Genomic DNA, 15,152 nt, shown 5'->3' with positions numbered 1-15,152 from the left:
TGATGTTAATACAATTCTAACAAATCCCAAATAAACTTTAATTCATATATTAGCTTACCGAATGCACTTTTTTACGTTTACATATGTTATGCATTTGTAAGCACTTCACGCACTGTTCATGTTTCCTTATTATTCCATAACTCCAGCCTGTAAATGTCATACATTGGTCTTTGTGTGTTGTGATGTGTCTATCATACAAATGTATTTATTAATTGTTTGTTCATTATCTTTGATCACAAAAACAACATATTTCCCTGTGAAAAAAACAACAACAAATTTTTTTTCCATATCTGTTAATCATAAATACAACAGAAGGTTTGCTTCTAAAGAGGGCACCAGATATACAGGAGTTAATTATTTTTTATTTTCTTCTGTTTGAGTTGGACTGAAAGCATTAGCAACAAATTTGTGTGCGTTCTCCAACACAGCTGTTGCATTCTCATAGTTCAGCTTTGCTGCTTTGTTCATTGCGTCATACACTGAATCAGCTTCTTCTGCAGCTTTCCATCCAGTGACTCCTCCTACAAAGGCTCCTGCGAGAGCTGAAACTTTAAAAACACCTACAGCAATCGCAGCAGCTGCACCAACCCTTGCAGCTTCTGCTTTTTCTCCTATTTCTTCTTCCACTATTCCTGCTTTTTTTTCTGTTTCTTCTTCTGCTCCTTCTGCTTTTTGTCCTGTTTCTTCTTCCACTATTCCTGCTTTTTTCCCTGTTTCTTCTTCTGCTCGATCTGCTTTTTCTCCTGTTTCTTCTTCCATTATTCCTGCTTTTTTTCCTGTTTCTTCTTCTGCTCCTCCTGCTTTTTCTCCTGTTTCCTCTTCCACTAATCCTGTTTCTTCTGCTCCTTCTGCTTTTTCTCCTGTTTTCTCAGCTTCTCCTTTGGGAACTGTTGCTTTATCTGCTGCAGTTTCTTCTGTCACTGCTCCTCTTGCTCCTACAACAGCTGATGCCATATTCAGAAATGTTCTAAAAGGGATGGTCGTTTGTAATAAAGGCAGAATGAAAGTCGCTGCACTAAGCGCACCCATTAAAGCACCAATCAGCGCTCCTGTGGTTGCTCCCGTAAGCTGATTCAGCATTTTATTCCCAACACTTTTCTTTGCTTTTTCTCGTTTCTCTTCTAGAGGCACATTTTTCTCATCCATATTTTCAATCTCCTCTTGAATGTCTTTCTCCACCTTCTGAAGCAGCTCATTGGTGAAGCAGCCACTCTTATTCCTCATCTTGTCGATGGTCTCCAGCAGTTTTTTCACCTGAACTCTGTTGCTCTTGTTTCCCTGTTTACGTTTTTTCCAGTGTTTGTTGTCGATGACGTGACAGCGTCCTCCACATTTATCAACAAGCTCCTGTAGTATGGAATTGGCCTTCAGAAATTCTTCAATGGTCTGGCCTTCTAGTTGCTCACCAAAAGTGAATAATATCACTGTATGCTCTAAGACATCCCCTTCCAGTGAGTTCAGACGCTGCTGTAGCACCTCCATTTCTTGTCTTGTGTACTTTCCCACCTTTAGAACAATCACAAAGGCATCGACACCCTGAGCGCATTCAATCAGAAGATTAACAATCTCCGATTTCATCTCTTTATCATCACAATCAGTGTCAAATAATCCAGGTGTTTCAAAGACTCTGATCTTTCTTCCATATCTCCTTGTTTTTCTTCCTTCTCCTGAAGCGCTAGGGGTAAATACTTTTTCTCCAAGAATTGTGTTCCCAGCACTGCTTTTGCCATCTCCTCTCCTTCCCAAAAGAACAATTCTTCTCTCTGGCATAGACACACAAGCTATGGAAAAGAAAAAGAAAAGAAAAGGGAAAAAATATATTATGTATAATGAATGTAATTTAAGCCTATTTGAACAGTTAATGAAAGGTAAATGTTGTCAATGTGATATCACACTTATAAAAATAAAGATTCTCTATTGGCATTGATGGTTCCTTGAAGAACCTTTAAAGTACTAAAACAAGAAACACTTTCCTCCGAGTTCATCACACCTAAGAGTGTTAAAATGAACACTGAAGCAGTTTGTTTTTCTCATTCGCTTTGGTACATTTCTCATATCACTATTTACATTTACACAACAGTTAATGCAGTTCTCAAAACAATTAGTACAAACTGCAGTATGAAATGTGATATAAAACATGTAATATAGTGTACTGTATAACATACCGTTTTGTTGTCTATGTTTTAAATCTGTTTTTGAAGTGTCCCACTCTGTGTAGCCTCACATCACGTGTCAAAACAATCTCCATGATGATCAGTGAGCATTTATTTGCCCTCTATAATAAAATCTAATATTTGAATCTATAATAAAAATAATAATAATAAGTGAATCTGTACTTTTGTACTTTAGTTTTTATATTTCTGTTAACTTTACCGTTTTACTCCACTACATTTCTTAAAAACATTTATACTTTTACTCTGATACATTTCCCTAAAGCATTGTATTACTTACTACAAACACAGGACTGCCATACCAGCAGCCATATCACCCTGTAGCCCAAGACTGGTTTCCCACTGAAGCTAAGCAGGGCTGAGCCTGGTCAGTACCTGGATGGGAGACCAAATGGGAAAACCAGGAGCTGCTGGTAGAGGTGTTAGTGAGGCCAGCAGGGGGCGCTCACCCTGTGGTCTGTGTGGGTCCTAACGCCCCAGTATAGTGATGGGGACACTATACTGTCAAAGAGCACCGTCTTTCGGATGTGACGTTAAACCGTAAGACGTAAAAATGTGGTCATTAAAAATCCCATGATCTCCTTCGATAAAGAGTAGGGGTGTAACCCCGGCATCCTGGCCAAATTTGCCCATTGGCCCCTGTCCATCATGGCCTCCTAATAATCCCCATATCCTGATTGGCTTCATCACTCGGTCTCCTCTCCACCAATCCGCTGGTGTGTGGTGAGCGTTCTGGCGCAATATGGCTGCCGTCACATCATCCAGGTGGATGCTGCACATTGGTGGTGGTTGAGGAGATTCCCCCTTCTATGTAAAGCGCTTTGAGTGCCTAGAAAAGCGCTATATAAATCGAACGCATTATTATTATTATTATTATTATTATTATTATTATTATTATTATTATGACTGTGAATATGGACAAACAAGTGCTCACACAACCGCAGGTGATTTCATTTTCCAGGATGTGTCCGTTGCTGGAGTGGAGTGAAGTGTCCTCTGTCATTATACAATCAATCAATCAACTTTATTTGTCTAGCGCTTTTACAATGTGAGAGTGTGAGAGTGAGAGTGTGAGAGAATACAGTGTGAGAGTGACCTCTCGAGGGCAAAATAATACTCACAGATGCATCATGGAGATTGTTTTGACACTAAACAGAGTGGGACACTTCAAAAACAGATTTAAAACATAGACAACAAAACGGTATGTTATATATTACGCTATATTACATGTTTTCATATCATCATAAAGTAATTTGTTTGTTCTCTAAAAGCTGCATTAGTGGAGAACAGGAGTGGAGGCTAAGAGGAACATCAGTAGCACCTCAAGTGGTTAAAACAATCTGACGAAAACACACGCAAATCTGACCCAACTGTTTAATGCCACGATTGTTACCATCTATTTGTATTAGTTTTAATTTGTTCGCTTTTATGCATTTGTTACCCAATGAAATTGCATATACATAACATCAGAAAAGCTTTTCTCTGCAACACATATTTTGATTAGATAATTATCAAATGTTCTAAAATAGCTAATAATAAGTATACATGTCATATTATGGAGGACCAACACTGTAGAAAATAAAAATAAATTAATGAATGAATAAGTAAATAAATGAATAAATAAATATACACATATTTAAATGAATAAACAGATAAATAGATTAAAAAAATGATAATAGGAAAATAAATAGCAGAATAAATGACTTGATAAAATAAATATGATTAAATTTTAATCAAACTAAAAGTTATATTTTATAACTTAATAAAATATATTTTATTTCCCTTAATTTATTGTTTTCTGCTTTTATTTAAAAAAATGTTTAACTTTTATTTATTTGTTAACTAATTGTAATATTTTTTTACATTTATTTATTTATGCGTTCATTTATTTTTTACATGTATTTATTCCCACATGTGTTATTTTTACATTTATCGATCGATTGATTAATTTATTTGGTAACACTTTAGTATGGAGAACACATATTCACTATTAACTATGACTTTTGCCTCAATAAACTCTTAATTTACTGCTTATTAATAGTTAGTAAGGTATTTTTTGTAGTTAATAGTTAATAAGTGAACCTTAAAATAAAGTGTTACCACTATTTAAATTTGTCAGTGTGCAACATGGAAATGAGGAGGGCGGTCCTTGTGTAGCTTCAGCGCATCATTGGTTGAGACTCGTGCACAGAATCGTCAGACCAGCCGAGCTAAGATAGAGGAGAGTTATCAGTAAATGACGGCTGGATGGTTCTTTCACAGACACCAAACAACTTATCAATGTTTCCAGCAGTTTGACACTGAGAGATAAGTTTCAGTGGTAGCCTACTTATCGGAAGAAAGTACAATGGTTGTCCCACCTTAGTACCATCTGACTCGCACAGATTTTGAATGTCCTGGGACATATTTTGCAGGGTCTATCAGTTATCGTGGTAACATTTCATATTCATATCGGAATACAACCCTCCTAAAAAATCGATAAGCACATCTAATTTGAACAACAGAATTTGATGTGTTGTTTTTTTGACTTCATTCGCTATTTAGCACAACTCTCTAACGTTAGCTGTTTGTGAAATGTCCGCCATATAGTACACACCTGTTGAGTCAGACGGCACTACTATAAGACCACTGAAACTTATCTCTCAGTGGGTCAAACTGCTGGAAACACTGATAAGTTGTTTGGTGTCTGTGAAAGAACTATGCGGCCGTCATTTACTGATAACTCTCCTCTATCTTAGCTCGGTTTACACAAGGACACCCTTCTCTTTTCCATGTTGCATACGGAAAAATAAAAAGAAATGAATCAATCCATCAATTCATCAATAAATGTATAAATAAATATATGTGGGAATAAATGAATGTAAAAAGTAAATGAATGCATAAATAAATGTAAAAATAAATAGAAAATAAATATGAAAATAAAAAAAATGAAAAAAAAACATTTTTTATAAAAGCAGAACATTATATATTAAGGGAAAGATAATACAAAATTTTATTTTATTAAAAAATGATCATATTTATTTTATCATGTTGTTTATTCTGTTATTTATATTCCTAATATCATAGTTATTTATCTATGTATCTGTTTATTTACTTATTCATTCATTCATTCATTTATTTTTAATTTATTCAGGGTTGGTACTCCATATAATATATACAATTATATATAATATATAATAATAGCTTAATAATAGTAACGTTCATTGTTATTTTCAACATTTACAAATGCATTTAAAAAAAATGTATTGTCTCTTACATTTGTTACTGTACTGTGAATTAACATGAGTGATCAAGGGATAATTAATATATTAGTTTGTATCACTTTAGTATGGGGAACACATATTCACTATTAACTATTACTTTTGCCTCAGTAATCTCCTAATTTACTGCTTATTAATAGTTAGTAAGGTAGTTTTTGTAGCGTTTAAGTTTAGGTATTGCGTCGGATTAAGGGATGTAGAATAAGCTCATGCAGAATAAGGCATTAATATGAGCTTTAGAAGTGCTAATAAACAGACAATATTCTACCAATATGCATGATCATAAGACACTAGTTAATAGTTAATAACTGAACCTTAAAATAAAGTGTTACCATTAGGTTTTTTATATATTTTAAAACTACAATAGATATTTTGCCTTTTTTAATTCAAAGAAACCAAAATGGAAGAAAGAGTTAAAACTGAACACAATCTTGCTGCTCAAACTGTGTCTACATTTTTACAAATAATAATATTTTTGTATCTCCTTTTAAATGTTGTTTTTACTTGTACTTTTACTTTGAATACTTAAGTACGTTTAATAATTAAAAATTATTAAAAATGTAAAAGTGCTTATACTCTTTAAAACTTTTACTCAGGTAATATTCTAAACAGTGACTTTAACTTCTACCAAATTAATGTTCTGGTAAGATGTCTCCTTTTACTCAAGTGTGGTTTTCAAGTACTAACCATTCTATTGGATGGCATTTTTTTCGTTGAACTTTTAAAGGTTCATCATTTATTTTTGAGAGTGTATGACAATGACGTGACTTACATCCCATTATCCTTGTCTGTTGATGACGTCAGTGTCTGTAAGTTAAATATGAATCATATGAATATGTTAATCTTGACTTTGAGCAGTTCATATATATATATATATATATATATATATATATATATATATTGTTAATTTACCATATTATAAATTGTGCTGTCGAGGGGATGACAAATCCTTTGCCAACACATCAAAATAATTTTAAATCAAATACATTTGAGAATGTTCTGATTATAAAAATAATGTCTGTATGCTAAAATCTGCCCTGTTAAAACTGAACACTATCGGTAAATGGTGTAAAATGCAGTACTTACATTAGAGTTTTTCCTTCTTTTCTTTGTGGAGAGGTTGTTGGTGGATGGCCAAACCGAGATCTAACTTTCACTTTCTTCTGATATAAGATTGGAAAGGAATTAATTATCAAGTTAATTTTTAGCTAAGCAATAAACACACCCAACAAACACAGCCATGAACTTGTAACTGGTTCATAAAACTTTTTGGTTTTGTTTTACTTGTGACTATGACAATGACCTTTTCTTTTCAGTAACTTTATTTGAAGAAAAAATGGAATTAAATAATTATGACCCTGATGAAAGGTCTCGTAACCTGTCAGAATTTAAAATAGCCCTGTTTAAACATGAACTAAGTGTTAATATTTTACTTTTATTTAATGTTGTAAATAACAGTACAATTACAGTAAAAAAAAACAGTAAACAGAATTTTTTGTTTTTTAAAGTAAGGAATGAACACGAGGTAACTAAATACACACAGTGAAGACTAGACTAACAAAGGGAACACAACGACACACAGTTGACACGAACTAAACTGATGACGGTAACCAAGGGAACAGACAAGTGACAGGAAACTGAGAACATGTGACTCAAAACAGGAAGTACATGAAAAACATGACAACAGAAACACAGATGTGTAACACTTATTAGGTCAATTGGCAACATAATTGGGTATAAAAAGAGCCTTTCAGAGTGGCAGTGTCTCTCAGAAGTCAAGATGGGCAGAGGATCACCAATTCCCCAATACTGCGGCGAAACATAGTGGAGCAATATCAGAAAGAAGCAATGTATTTTGCAATCTATCATCTTTGCACTGTATCATCTACAGTGCATAATATCATCCAAAGATTAAGAGAATCTGGAACAAGCTCTGTGCGTAAGGGTCAAGGCTGGAAAATAATACTGGATGCCTGTGATCTTCAGCCCTTAGACGACACTGCATCACATACAGGAATGATACTGTAATGGAGATCACACAAAAACAAGGACAATTGAAACAACTATAAAGAGATATAAATAAAACAAATAAATAAATAAATAAACTGTTGGAGCACATCTGATCTGTTCAGGAAGCTGGTTCAGCTGTGGCTGGCATAATAGCTAAAGGCAGACTCTCCTTGCTTTGAGTGAACTCTTGGTATTTCTAACTGACTTGATCCTGCTGATCTGAGTGATCTGTTGGGTTTGTATTTAATCAGCATATCTGCGATGTATTGAGGTCCTAGCTCATTGAGTGATTTATAAACAAGTAATAGTACTTTAAAGTCGATCCTAAATGTAACTGGAAGCCAGTGTAAAGACCTGAGGACTGGTGTGATATGGTCATATTTTCTGGTTCTGCTCAGAATCCTGGCAGCAGCGTTCTGTATGAGCTGCAGCTGTCTAATGGTCTTTTTGGGAAGGCCGGTGAGAAGGCCGTTACAATAGTCCACCCTACTGGTGATGAAAGCATGAACGAGTTTCTCTAAGTCTTGCCTGGAGACAAAGCATCTAATTCTTGCAATAGTTTTCAGATGATTGTATGCTGATTTAGTTATTGCTTTGACATGACTACTGAAACTCAGGTCTGACTCCAAAATCACTCCAAGATTCCTGACTTGATTTTTTGTTATCAGGCCTTTAGCCTCAAGATACGCGTTCACCTTGAGAATTTCATCTTTGTTTCCAAATGTAGTGATTTCGGTTTTGTCTTTGTTTAACTGAAGATAGTTTTGGCACATCCAGTTGTTAACTTCATCAATGCATTTGCACAGCGAGTCAATGGGGCTGTAGTCATTAGGTGACAGTGCTAAGTAGAGCTGGGTGTCGTCAGCATAGCTGTGGTAAGCAATATTGTTCTTTTTCATTATTTGGCTCAGTGGCAGCATATACAGGTTAAACAGGAGAGGTGCTAGAATTGACCCTTGTGGGACTCCGCATGTCATGGACGTCCACTCAGACTTATGGTCTCCTATACTCACATAATAACCTCTCCCTTCTAAGAATGAACTGAACCATTTGAGGACCATTCCAGAGAGCCCAAACCAGTTTCCCAGCCTGTCTAGATTACTTCCAGCAAACATTGTCTGTGAGTACAATCCACCGTGCCATTCGCCGCTGCCAGCTAAAACCCTAGAGGTCACATGGAAAAAAGAAAAGCCATATCTAAACATGATCCAGAAGCGCAGGCGTTTTCTTTGCGCCAAGGCTTATTTTAAATGGACTGTGGCAAAGTGGAAAACTGTTCTGTGGTCAGATTAATGCTTTCGGACTAAAGAGGACAAGGACAACCCAAGTTGTTATCAGCGCTCAGTTCAGAAGCTGCATCTCTGACGGTATGGGGCGGCATGAGTGTGTGTGGCATGGGCAGCTTACACATCTGGAAAGGCGTTATCAATGCTGAAAGGTATATCCAAGGCCAAGCACAATTATGCTCCATCCAGACGTCGTCTCTTTCAGGGAAGACCTTGCATTTTCCAACATGACAATGCCAGACCACATACTGCATCAATTACAACATCATGGCTGCGTAGAAGAAGGATCCGGCACTGAAATGGCCAGCCTGCAGTCCACATCTTTCACCATTAGAAAACATTTGGCGCATCATAAAGAGGAAGATGCGACAAAGAAGACCTAAGACAGCTGAGCAACTAGAAGCCTGTATTAGACAAGAATGGGACAACATTCATATTCCTAAACTTGAGCAACTTGTCTTCTCAGTGCCCAGACGTTTGCAGACTGTTATTAAAAGAAGAGGGGATGACACACAGGGGTAAACTTGGCCTTGTCCCAACTTTACTGAGATGTGTTGATGCCATGGAATTTAAAATCGACTTATTTTCCCCTTAAAATTATACATTTTTAAATTTGTATAAGTTTTATTGTGAATAAAATATTGACATTTGAAACTTCCACATCATTGCATTCTGTTTTTATTCACAATTTGTACAGTGTCCCAACTTTTTTGGAATCGGATTTAAAAAAAAAATGTAGCCAATAAAACCAGAAAAAAACTGAAGATGCACTGACTGTTCAGTTGTGAATAATTCTATAAAATTATTGTTTTAGGAGTAAGTATGCAGTAAACATAAACAGTCTGGAATCCGGTTTTCTTAGATGTACTTTATTTTTTATTTTATTTTAAACAGCTCTATAGAATCGTGAATACAATAAAAATATATACTTAAAAACAAATATCAATATAAACAAACATTTTCTAAAAACAGTATGCCGAACCACTTTATATAAGGTGGCTTTAACTAAAGTACTAACATTTAAATGAATCATTTGAAACAATGTTTGAAAACACTTATTGTGTACATAGATGTTTTTTGTACGCATTTATAATTGACATTCCCTTACACCTAACTCTACCCTTAAACTTACCCACGCCACCACACCTGTCCCTAAGTGGGACCCAATATGAAATTATATATATATAGTATAAAATGCTATTTGCACATTTATAAGTTCCTTTTTATGGTTTGTTCATTTTACATTTCTCCCATTATTAATTTTAGTTTGGTTAACAGTGTCAGGAGTATGTTCTGTTTTAGTTTAGCTTTGTCATTCTTTTATTGAGTTCTCATTGCTAGTTTGTTTCCATGATATCTATTTATTTTATAGTTTTGTTGATTAACATCTCATATAATCCTTCAGTTCTTTCTTTGGCAATGTTTACACCTGCATCTCCTGCATATGCATCGTTGAATTGAGGAGTGTTTTGTCGTGGACTCTTCTTCAGATCTCTTATCTCTTTTTTGGTTCTCCCCCTGAGCTTGTGCTACATCCACACTGTGCAACCATTTGTTAATCTTATCTATGGCACTTGTGATGTTATCCATAATTGTCTGGTATTCAGCAGCTGTTTGTCTCATTGTCTGAATAAATTTCAAAGTTTCTGATTTCATGTCTTCTGCTTTTCTTTCGTCTGCTGATTGATTCATTTGATGTATCTCTTTTGAATCTTGAACAATACAAAAGATATCAAGACCAACCATCAAACCCGAGAGTATGCCAGTGACTGCTGCTGCGATACGAAGACCTTTGGCAGCTTGTGCAGCTACTTTCCCAATTAGAGCCATGTCAAGTAAAACATCTGTAACCAATAAAGCTGAATTTATGCCTGTCAAGCCTTTGGCAGAAAAAATCAACTGTTGCTCATGAAACTTCTCTGTGTTTGTAGAAACTGTTCTCAGCTGCTCAGTCATTGGTTTGATTTTGTCCTGGAAATCACCTGTGATCTTCTCAATAGTTTCACGAATGTTTTTCTGCTTGATAAGGTTAGTGATGTTACTTGCTGCACCTGTTACTCCTCCAGTTGCTGCAATGCCAGCACCTACACCTGCAATCGCTAAAGAAGCACCAAATGTGAATGGGGTTAAACACAGACCGACTATGGTTGTGATTCCTCCAGCTGCCCCCATCACTGCTCCTGTCAGACTGCCCACTGTAGTGGCTTTGTGCATGGATTCAAGTTCATCAGTGATGTCCTTCAGCTCCTTTATTAGACCAATGACTTCATGATGCTCTCTGTCATAACGTGAGTTCAGTTCCTTCATGGTCATTTTTATTTCATCAAGTATTCTGAAATATATATATATAAATAGAAAAATACATTAAACTCAATATTAGATGGCATTTGAAATGTGATTTGTGCGTCTCTAGTAGAGAGAAACAGTTTTAATGTAGGGGTGAGCAGGGCACAACCTAAAGCAGGGTTTGTTCCCAGACAGCACAGCCACGTGGGGCCCAGATGGGTTCAATCACTTAATAATCTCATTAACATAATCAGATTCAGTGCTGTGTTTAACACCCGGTGCTGCATTTCCAGATAACGATGGATCTTCACAATTAAGGCTGCAACATACTCCGCAAGAACAGAGAAAAAAGTTCTCACTCTCAGGGCTGCGAGAACAAAATGATGTCAGTTTGTTCTCGCGGCCCCGGTTTGGGAGTTCTCGCAGCTTGTTCTCGACACAACGCCTGAGCAGAACTTTTTTCTTGTGGGTGTCGGAGAACTATTGTGTGATTGGTCATACATTTAAAGTGGGCGTGGTTAATGTGGAGAAACGCAGATGATCGGCACCTGCTTTTCTCGTGAAGTATGACTGTACTGCCTGAATGAACTTTGTTCTTGTTCTTTGTTCTTTGTTCTTACCACCTTAAGAAAACGAACAAATGTATTTGTTCTTGCAGAGTATGTTCCAAGCTTAAAGAGCCTTTTCTACGAGCGATATTACGAACGTACGTGTGGCTTTCACATTCGTTTCACAAACACGCAGTTAACACGATCGCTCGCAGCTCTGCTTTAAGTGCTGCTTAAGAGTCCTATACATTTGTCAAGTGCTGAGATCTCACCTTATAGAATGGCTCGCAGTTGTAGCACACGCTTGTATTTTCAAAATGTTTAGCCTTATTAACGTTTGCTATGAGGTAAGAAATCTATATAAGCACATAGACTAGGTGGACACAAAAAATGGCTGAATAAAAAACAAAAGAGGAAACTTTTCTTATTTTACAGGTGGAGCTATAAGTTTCAGCAGTTTTGATGGCAGTCATACCAATAAACAAAAACAAGAAATCTGCTATAAAATGATATTGCTATAAAATTGGCATTCAAATCAGGGACGGAGGTCAGGAAGAAGTGCCAGGACTTTGCAAGCCTCAAGAGTACCACAGAGGTCAACAATTATTAAAACAGGTTCATTGTGGGCCCAATAACTCCTCTCTTCTTACACTGAGAGAAGCAAAGGCACTGTCAACACTTGGCCTCAGATGGGACCTGTGGTGTTATTGACCTCCATGGAGGAGTAGGAATGCCTGAACCCAAACCAGGTCCATCATGCACACAGGAGCCATCAGGTTCACCTGCCTTTGGCCGACACCTACTATCTCCCAGTCCTCCCAACAGCTTACCCATGCTCGAGCCTCCATCTTCAATTGTCAGACCACAACACCTCAGTGCTCTGAGAATGTCTGCGGTTATAGTCAGGACTTATTGCAGCTAAAGAGGGAGAAACTAGATGTCCTAAACGAGATGAGAAAATGACTTAAAGATGCCAATAAGAGGGACATCAGCTTTCAGCAGCAGTGAAAGCTTACAATTGTATTACAACAATTGTATGAAGGAATATACATAAAAACAATATTAAAATCAAGTTTAGGTGCACTTCGCCAATTGTCCTGCAGGTGAGCTCATAGCTCTGTCTCCTTCCGATGCCCTTAGAGTTACGATTACTCCAGAGCACTCGTAGATCTACGAAGATGTTCAAGTACTACTTGAGTTATGAAGGTTTTGGGAAGTGTAAGATGATTCGTGCAATAATTTTTACAATCTACTGAGGCTTACGATGCTTTTGGCAAACCCAGCCCTATAGCGTGCTCTCTGAGCAGTGTCCATTTAATCTGGGCTAACACATGCTAACTTCATGGAAACTGAGGACAAAACATGGCTGGGTAACGCATGGCTTAACACTTTCCTCACATGACAGAAGAATCTCAGTGTATTTACTAGTTACCATATCATATCATATATATATATATATATATATATATATATATATATATATATATATATATATATATATATATATATATATATACAGTTCACTTCCATTCTTTGAGTAAATAAATAAAATAATTATACACTTAATTGTACTAGACGTGGAAAATGAATGTGGGAAAACATAAATACACTGAACCCCAAGTGGATTTACACAAACTGAGACAGTCAAAAAGCATTATTTTGTGCCCCAACTCTCCCCTACATAACTTTACATTTCAGCAGTATGTATGTAAAGACCTAAACAACTAAATAAAATATAACTTATAATGACATCAATCAAGTTATATTGATCAAATATTTGAGGAAGAAAACTACCTTTTAAATGTCTCTTCTTCTTGATTCTCATCGCCTGCAATTGAAACAAGAAAAAAAAATAAAAAAAATAAACGGATCATAACTGTTGTTGAGTTTGTCCATACTTTAGATTCAGAATATTACTGTATTATTCGGGACATCAAATTGTGATTTCTGAGGATCATCTGTTGCTTTATACAAAATGAATGTTTATCATAATTTATTACTCACAGTTCAGTGTAGGAGTCTGTTCAGTGCTGCGATCCTTACTGCAGCCAAAGGCATTGCGAAGGTAATTCATCTCTAGAAAAAAATAAAAACATATTAAAATAAGACATATATTGCTTGCTATATCCCTTAATTAATAAGCAATATTTTTAAATATAAGTAAAAATATTTGCCTTGAAACCATGAAAAAGAACAAGAGATAAATATATGAATTAGGACAAGACAAAACATACTAAAAGCTTACCTTATGCTTACGAATATCCACTTGTTTCTCAGAAATCATAAGGTTTGTCACTGAACTGTTGCAGTTTGTGTGATTGTGACAAGTGAGATGGTGCAGTTGGTTAATATAATGTTTTTATAATCTTTTTATGGTCTTGTTGCGCAGTTCAACAGTGAACATTTTTTTTATTGCGTTGACCATTACAGCTCATAAACATTTCATGCATGATAGTATTGGAATTGTGTTCCTCATTTATTGTGTATATTGCACAAAGATTTCATTAAAGATAAAGATTTTGATTAAAAAACAGAAACATCCTAAGGCATCCTAGATATGCTTGAGATGATACATTTTCCACTGAGTAAAAGTTTGTTAGGAGATGATGTTTTCTAAAGTAAAATATTAATTTCCCTTGATGAATGATTTACACTGGATCCAATCTGAAAGTGAAAGCTTTCAGATCTGTTTTGAAGCAGTATAATATGTTTGAGCATGGACCTTTGAACCTTTGCTGTCTTCTTTATTCGGTTTATTAATCTGTTTAAATTCTGACACTGACACACATTGCACTGTTAGACTTTACCAGGAAACACGGCTACTGAGAGAGCAGTCCAAACGAATTCAAGTGGATTCAGGACAATAATGTCCAATAATTCGCATGTCCTGCCACTCTTTTTCCGCAGCTAAGGAATCCAGCCGTATGTTGTACATAATGTCGAAGAAGTTTCTGGCTACAGGACTGTCTCCCATGCAGAGAGTTCTCCTTTCTCCTCGTGTGGTGAAAGTTACAGATTTTCCCCATTTCTCTGTCTCTATCCCCATCAAATGTTACTATCGATAGCCTCTGATATCTTACAGTCCAGCTCGTCTGACGCCAGTCCGATACATTCTTCCTCGTCTTCATCTTCGCTCAGTTGTAGATTAGGGATATTATTATGCCACTTTCTTCGTCACATAAATAAGTAGCCTCGCTTCTCTTGGAGGTAGGGGCAATAACAAGCTTGGTCCATCCAGTATGCAAATACACACAGACAATGACACACCCCTGCTGCATGCTAGAATCTCTGAAAAACAAGCCGATTTCAACCTCAAAATGTGCGCTTTTAAATATACCAATACTGCTTTCTCAAACACGGAGAGGCTTCTTCGTGATCTCAACTAACAGATTCTGCAAAAAAATGCTTCTGCTCGAAAGTAGTGCTGCTGACTTGTGCCACTGGTTTCCGTGACGGGTCACAAATGTCATAAATTTGCCAACTTTTATGTGTCTGTTATTAATACCATAAATGTATTGCCTGATTGATTTACTTGAGCCTATAGTTGCCATAACTCTAGTTAAACACATTTCAACTGAACAAAGTTGAACT

At 36.2% G+C, this 15,152-nt stretch overlaps 1 protein-coding gene and 1 pseudogene across 1 annotated transcript; one reads left to right on the top strand and one right to left on the bottom strand.

The window, feature by feature from the left end:
* Positions 1-354: 354 nt before the first annotated feature.
* On the bottom strand, positions 355-6,210 carry LOC137082207 (GTPase IMAP family member 5-like). The gene is made up of 2 exons (XM_067447701.1): positions 6,204-6,210; positions 355-1,781 (listed from the first exon to the last, which is right to left on the bottom strand). The coding sequence occupies exons 1-2, from the start codon at positions 6,208-6,210 to the stop codon at positions 355-357; spliced, it is 1,434 nt and encodes a 477-aa protein (XP_067303802.1).
* LOC137089127 (5S ribosomal RNA) lies at positions 2,472-2,587 on the top strand (annotated as a pseudogene).
* Positions 6,211-15,152: the final 8,942 nt, after the last annotated feature.

Source organism: Pseudorasbora parva, chromosome 1 (assembly GCF_024679245.1).
Source record: "Pseudorasbora parva isolate DD20220531a chromosome 1, ASM2467924v1, whole genome shotgun sequence".
Classification (NCBI taxonomy): domain Eukaryota; kingdom Metazoa; phylum Chordata; class Actinopteri; order Cypriniformes; family Gobionidae; genus Pseudorasbora; species Pseudorasbora parva.
This window is presented reverse-complemented; position numbering and strand designations above follow the sequence as displayed.